The 7,548-nt window shown below is 43.1% G+C and overlaps 1 protein-coding gene across 3 annotated transcripts in view; it reads left to right on the top strand.

Moving 5' to 3' along the window:
- The window catches only part of NSD1 (nuclear receptor binding SET domain protein 1), a 140,835-nt gene that overhangs the window by 48,509 nt on the left and 84,778 nt on the right, over positions 1 to 7,548 (top strand). For all 3 annotated transcript variants that reach the window (XM_006158871.3, XM_006158872.3, XM_014591740.1), the window contains 2 exons: positions 5,350 to 5,485; positions 6,436 to 6,608. In XM_006158871.3, the coding sequence (XP_006158933.1) occupies positions 5,350 to 5,485; positions 6,436 to 6,608 (309 nt within the window). The remainder of the gene's footprint in view (positions 1 to 5,349; positions 5,486 to 6,435; positions 6,609 to 7,548) is intronic.

Raw genomic sequence — 7,548 nt, 5'->3', positions numbered from 1 at the left:
CCCTTTGTGTTCGTCATTTTGGTTAATTACTGGAAGATGGCGGTTCCGGCCAAAAGGCCCCAACAATTCACTTTTGATTTGATAGGGAAAAGCTGAGATTCCAAGCTAAAATTTAAATAACTTGATATAGTTTTCGAATTAAAAAATTTTAGAGTATCACCGTAATGATCTTCCAGTTGGGACTACAGGTGCCTGCGACCACTTCTGGCTCTTTAGGCAGTAGTGCCAGTAGTTGGCAAAGCAGTTAAGGTGTTGGACTCCCAAATGGCCGATCATGATTCAAGTCACAGACCTGGTGGTGTGCTTTCTCTCTCTCTCTCTCTCTGTCTCTGGTGAACACATGCACATGCCCTGTTGCTATTTAAAATAAATAAATAATGGGGCCATTGGGTGGCATGGTGGTTAAGGGCACTGGATTCCCATATGACTGAGCAAGTTTGAGTCTTGGGCCTGGTGGCTTCCTTTCTCTCTCTCTCACATATACATACATTCTGTCCCTCTCTGGTCAAATTGAAATAAATAAAGTTTAAAAATTTAAAAATATAAAAGAATTATTTATCTATTTTAATTTGACAGAGAGGGACAGAGTAAGAGAGCAAGCTACCAGGACTTGAACCGCCTTCAGCCATGTGGGAGTCCAGTGTCCTTAACCACCTGTCAGCCCCTGAAGTTAAATCATTCTTTAAACATAATAAAGGGACCAGCAGTTGACATAATGGCTATGTCGCTGGACTCTCATGTAGTCCACCACAGTTCGAGTCCTGGACCCAGTAGCTTAAACTCAACGCTGGGCACATTTGCTTGCATGCCTGAGGTGGGGGGGGTGGGGGGAATGGAGAAGGGATTGCGCCATGGCCATCCCCCCTGGGGGGTGATTTCTCTCTCTCTGTCTTTCTGGTGAGTGCGCCTGCCCTGTGGCAAAAATCTCTCAATCAATTAATTAGTAATTTAAAAATGTTTTGAACTGTGGAAAGTTGTAGTAGCTTTTGATTAGCACGTAAGTCACGCTGTCTGCAGGGTATAGTTTGTCCTTTACGTTGTTGTTGTCTTTTTGTGAAAAGGTAATTGTCTGGGAATTCTTGGTAAGTCAAAGGAGAACCGAGACTCCCTAGAGGTGCAGGAAATTCTGCGGTAATCTCGTCAGGCAGTAGTGCTTCCCACAGGCCCTGGTCTTCACTCAAGTTCTTTACCACTGTACATTCTTAGGTTATTTTAAAATAGGTGGTTGTACTCTGAGTGTGTTGTTTGTGTTAGTGTGTGTGTACTCACTGCAGGGGGAGGGAAAAGTGAGAAAGCACTCCCCGCCCCAGGGAGGGCCGCGTGCAAGCACACACAGCCACTCATGTTTTTCAAGCCACCAGGCTTGGGTCTCCAGCTGAAGTCTCCCATTTGGGGTCCAGCCACCCTAAGTACCCTGTCACTGGCTGGCCCACTATTTCAAGTAATTTAGGACTTGAATATACAGACAAGTTCCACTTTTAGCAATGATTTCCAGATATAGTCAGGTTACTTCACTGATACAGGTAAATGAGAGAGATTTTCCCATTGAGGTTTTGTTTCTTGGTTTTAAAGTTTAAATATGACTTTAAGGTCAGTTTTCTGATAACTTACAAAGCGATAATGGTCAAAGTGGCTTCTTTAGTGATGATTTTTTCTTAGTTTTTTTGTCACGTGCGCTTGCAGAGAAAGAGAGAGGCGTCCTCCCCCAGGGGTTGGCCACACTGTAGTTTCTTTGGTGATTTCTCTCTCTCTGTCTTTCTGGTGAGTGCGCCTGCCCTGTGGCAAAAATCTCTCAATCAATTAATTAGTAATTTAAAAATGTTTTGAACTGTGGAAAGTTGTAGTAGCTTTTGATTAGCACGTAAGTCACGCTGTCTGCAGGGTATAGTTTGTCCTTTACGTTGTTGTTGTCTTTTTGTGAAAAGGTAATTGTCTGGGAATTCTTGGTAAGTCAAAGGAGAACCGAGACTCCCTAGAGGTGCAGGAAATTCTGCGGTAATCTCGTCAGGCAGTAGTGCTTCCCACAGGCCCTGGTCTTCACTCAAGTTCTTTACCACTGTACATTCTTAGGTTATTTTAAAATAGGTGGTTGTACTCTGAGTGTGTTGTTTGTGTTAGTGTGTGTGTACTCACTGCAGGGGGAGGGAAAAGTGAGAAAGCACTCCCCGCCCCAGGGAGGGCCGCGTGCAAGCACACACAGCCACTCATGTTTTTCAAGCCACCAGGCTTGGGTCTCCAGCTGAAGTCTCCCATTTGGGGTCCAGCCACCCTAAGTACCCTGTCACTGGCTGGCCCACTATTTCAAGTAATTTAGGACTTGAATATACAGACAAGTTCCACTTTTAGCAATGATTTCCAGATATAGTCAGGTTACTTCACTGATACAGGTAAATGAGAGAGATTTTCCCATTGAGGTTTTGTTTCTTGGTTTTAAAGTTTAAATATGACTTTAAGGTCAGTTTTCTGATAACTTACAAAGCGATAATGGTCAAAGTGGCTTCTTTAGTGATGATTTTTTCTTAGTTTTTTTGTCACGTGCGCTTGCAGAGAAAGAGAGAGGCGTCCTCCCCCAGGGGTTGGCCACACTGTAGTTTCTTTCCTCCATCCTCCTCTTGGGATTTCGGGCATGTGCATGCCCCAGTAGATTTTCTAGCCTTTGGGTCCAGGACTGGAACCGCCTTGTTAGCCATGTTGGATCTAATGCCTTAGCCACCACACCATCAGCTGCCCTCCTTAGGGCTTTTTAAAAGGAAGTAGGGGGCTGGCCTTGTGTGTTAGTGGTTGTGGGGGTTCAATCCTGTGTGTGCAGGTGCCCCGTTTGAGTCTTGGTCCCTGTGGCCTGAGAGATGGTGATACACATGTACGACCCCAGAATCCCAGCAGGGTAGAGCTGTGGCTGCAGAGTTCAGTGACCACGCCCCGTCAGGGTGTGTGTCCTCCCGGCCCAGCTCCTGTCTGTCTCTTTCTGGTAATGTTTTTCTCCCTCTCTGCCTAGCGAAGGCACCCTCTGGCAATAAAAACAAAAAGTAGGATGGAGCTTCTCATGTCCTAGTAGCTCCGTATACACCTGAAAGACCGACGGCAACGTTTCACTGAGGTGTAGTTTATGAGTATTTTCACGTCGTAGGGGACTGAAGCGAGCGCTGTGAAACTTCTCTCTGAAAGCAGTCTTAAGATTGAATGCTGACTTTTAAATCATTGAATTTAACTCATTCCTTTGATATTTTGAGTGAAGGCATTATTCATAAATTATGTCAGTGAACATTTTGCTTGCTCTTTTTTTTAATTTATTTTTTTCGGAGAGTGTGGTTTTGTTTTTTAGAAGGAGAGATTTTTTTTGCTGTAGGGTGCATGCACTCGCCAGAAAGACAGAGACAGAAAGCAAGAAATTACCCCCTGGGGGGGTGGCCACACTGCAGTCCCCTCTCCTCCATTCTCCTCAGGATCTTGGGCACATGCGTGCCCAACGTGAGTTTAAGCCACCAGGTCTGGGACTCGAACTGTGTTCAGCGACATGGCCATTACGCTAACTGCTGGTCCCTTAAGAGTTATTTTATGTAACTTTATTTATTTATTTACTTACTTACTTACTTACTTACTTACTTACTGGAGAGGTTTTTGCTGTAGGGCGCGTGCACTCGCCAGAAAGACAGAGACAGAGAGATAGAAAATGAGAAATCACCCTCCAGAGGGGATGGCCACTACACAATCCTTTCTCTGTTTTTTTTCTGGGGATCTTGTGGACATACACACACGCTCCCGGCGTGAGTTTTAAGCCTCCGGGTCCGGGACTCGAACTGTGATCAATTACATGGGAGTCTAGTGACATAGCCATTTCGCCAACTGCTGGTCCCTTGCTTGCTCTTAATGGAACCCTTAATCTGTACCAGGTGGTTACTATCTCAGGCATTCAGGAGGAAAGGTGGACTCTTGACTAAAGAGCTCACCAAGCCTTTTTCAAGAAATGGCACTTAGGGAAAATAATTTTTGTATGTCACGTCAGAGTAAACGGGAGAGGTTCCTCTCAGGCCAGGGGCCCTAGGAAATTCTTATTGCTCCCTAGCAGTCTGTCAGCGCCCCTGTAGTTCTTCTGTGGTAGACCACCTGGAAATGCAGGTTTAGGAGCACAGAATGCTCCGTCGAGACAGGCGGCTTGTACTGTTAGTGTGGTGTCCCAGGCTGCACGTAGGTTTGAGGCCGATGGAAGCATTTGGATCACAGGTCAGTTAGGCATATTATTTTTGACGAGATGATGCAGCCAGGGTTTCTGCGTTGGACAGTTTGAAAAGCTTCATTCATGCTGCACTCTTTGAGTGCTGTCACTGGGAGTTGTGTACTTCTGTTCTGGATCCAGCTTCCCTTGTATATCCCGAGAATATCCAGGTCAGGGCCATTGAATAGTTTGTATATATAAGTTTTCAGCATTTTTTTATTAGCACCATCACTGTCATTTAATGCTTGTTTGAAAAGGATGTAAAATCTCTCCTGAAGAAGGAACTACAGTCTGTTGAAATTGTTAAACGTTTTGTTTGTTTGCATTTTGCTGTTAGCTGTATAAGCTCTCCGGAGAGAGACAAATGGAGAGAGAGAAAGTGAGAAGTTATGGGGGGGCGGGGCAGTATGGCCACACCACAATCTCTTCTGCTCTATTTTCCCCTCAGGATTTTGAGCATGTGCGCGTATGCAACCGGCATTTTTAAGCCAGGGGTCCAGGACTCAAGCCTAGTCCACCGTGTGGGAGTCCAGCACTGTAACTTCCATGCCACCTGCTGTTCCCTAAATTGTTAAACATTATAAAAATAAAGTTTTTCTATCCCTTGATGTGATGATCAAGGGAGTAGAGCAAAAATATCTTTTTTTAAAAAAAATTATTTAATTTTATTTATTCATTCATTTTATTTTTTAAATTGGCCAGAAGGAAAGAGAGAGAGAGATTTAGAGAGGGAAAGCGAGAAAACAAGCCACCAGGTCCAAGATTCAAACCATGGTCAGCCATGTGGGAGTTCAGCACCTTTATCCACCACACCATTTGACGGCCCCAGCAAAAAATATCTTTTGAGATCACTGTATTATTTTAGTTTTTAGTTCTTTATAAATTAAATCAGCTTATATTTATTTTTAGGACATTATTAATTATGTAAAACAAGTATAAGTTGAAACAAATCCTGTATAAACTGGGTTATGAACAATTAAGCCGAAGTAATTTGTACCTATTTTTTAGTTGTTAGGCTAGAGTGTTTTCATTCTGAATTTCTAGGCGTGGCTTTCTCAAAAGGCTTACAGGGAGATGGTATATGGTTTCAAAAGGTTTTGATTCTTACTGATGCCTTGTGTTTTTTCTGTCTAAAGTGTCAACCGAAGAAAAAGCCTACACCGCTGAAGTATGAAGTGGGAGATCTCATCTGGGCAAAATTCAAGAGACGCCCCTGGTGGCCCTGCAGGATATGTTCTGACCCGTTGATTAACACACACTCAAAGATGAAAGGTGCGCTGGACGTTGGTTGTGCTCCGTGAAACGCATTGTGGGACTGGAGACTTGCAGTTGCTGTTTTGTAGCCTTCAGTGATAATCACCCCCCAGCGCCTTGTGAATGAATTGTTAATAGCATATTTATCTTTATGACTTTTTGTTTGTTTAAATTTCCCTATCTTGAAATGCCAAATTCTTTTTTTAAAAGAATATTTTATTTAAATTTATTTATTTATTTAAATTTGACCAGAGAGGGACAGAGAGAGAGAGAGAAGAAAAGTGAGAAAGCAGGCTACTATGTCCGGGATTCGAACCACTTTCAGCCATGTGGGAGACTAGTCCCTTAGCCATCATGCCACCTGCCAGCCCCTTGAAGTGTCATATTCTACCTTTCCTACAAAATTAAAATGTTTCACTGAACTCACTCTTTCACATCATCTGACTTACAGTATCTATAAAGTTGGGATCAAATTACTTACCCTGAGGTTGGTTGTTATGAGAAATAAATGTAGCAGTAGCTAGTCCATGAGTGTCACCATAGCACGTGGCACTGTCGAAGCATCTCTTCCTCCTTATGTTTTCACATCGTGCTTTTAGGCCTTCCTTGGTGTTTTTAGGTTTGTTGCTGCAGTTTGTTGCATGTCCTGTGTTTTCCAACAGTAAGACCATAATAGACAAGTAATTGAAGGAACCTTCTTTTATGATTAGCTAATCTATCTTTTAACTGGTTTTGAATGTATGCCATGTTACTAAACTGTTGATTCTTTTATAAATCCTTAAGTATTTTGCCATATAAATTCAATATTTAAAATTTTCCTTGTATGTGACCTACTTGAGACCATCTAGTCTCGCCAGTATGTTAGCATGTTCATTGCCTGTAAACAGGCTTTTTTGTAAGAGTGCTGTGGCTCTTCTTGTTTATACTACTCAGTTTTCTTAATGATGCTGGCTCTCACCCTTATGTAGTTTCCAACCGGAGGCCCTATCGGCAGTACTACGTAGAGGCTTTCGGAGACCCTTCAGAGAGGGCTTGGGTGGCTGGAAAAGCAATCGTCATGTTTGAAGGCAGACATCAATTTGAAGAGCTACCTGTCCTTAGGAGAAGAGGGAAGCAAAAAGAAAAAGGATATAGGCATAAGGTAAGAAGAAATAAAGGAATATGGTAAGTCTGAGAAAATAGTTAGCAGATTTTTTTGTTTCCAGGAATAAGCTGGAGCTAGCTTTCCATATATTTATACTCAAGTTTTTGTTTTGTTTTGTTTTTTTGTTTGTTTGTTTGTTGTTTTTGAGAGTTTTTGCTAGAGGGCACGTGTGTTCGCCAGAAAGACAGAGACAGAAAGTGAGAAATCACCCCCCAGGGGATTGGTCACGCCACAGTCCCTTCTCCTCCATTCTCCTCTCGGGAGAACTCTCACCCGGCATGAGTTTAATCCACTGGGTTCAGGACTTGAACCACAGTTGACTACATGGAGTCTAGTGACATAGACATTACTCCAACTGCTGGTCCCTTTTTATACTCAAGTTTGGGGAACCAGCAGTTAGCGTAATGGCTATGTCGCTGGACTCCCACGTAGTCAACCGCAGTTTGTGTCCCGGACCTGGTGGCTTAAAACTCACGCCGGACGCGTGTGCGTGCGTGCCCAAGATCCCGAGAGGAGAATGGAGAAGGGATTGCGGCGTGACCATCCCCGCTGGGGGGTGATTTCTCGCTTTCTGTCTCTATGTCTCTCTCTGTCTGTCTGGTGAGCGCACGCGCCCTACAGTGAAAATCTCTCCAAAAAAAAAAAGTTATACTCAAGTTTGAGAAATGATTTTAGCGTTCTCTGACATGTAATCTGAGAAGTGTCAATACAGCATGAAATGACTGATCTCTTTTTGGTGATCATTACAGTGAAATATTCTACTTCTCATCTTCTGGATTTATTATTTCTCTTACAAATGAAAAGATGAGGCTGTTAGGTTTGTCAGTATTTAAGTTTGTGGTCTCAAACCTGGTTGCATTTTAATCGTGAACCTTGTGGTTTTCATTTCCTTCTTTCTTTCTTTATTTTTTTTTAAGAGGTTTTTGCTGTAGGGCAC

This window comes from Tupaia chinensis, unplaced genomic scaffold, assembly GCF_000334495.1.
Source record: "Tupaia chinensis unplaced genomic scaffold, TupChi_1.0 Scaffold000612_1, whole genome shotgun sequence".
In the NCBI taxonomy this organism is placed as follows: domain Eukaryota; kingdom Metazoa; phylum Chordata; class Mammalia; order Scandentia; family Tupaiidae; genus Tupaia; species Tupaia belangeri.
Note: the sequence above shows the minus strand (reverse complement) of the source record. Positions and strands in the feature narration are given on the sequence as shown.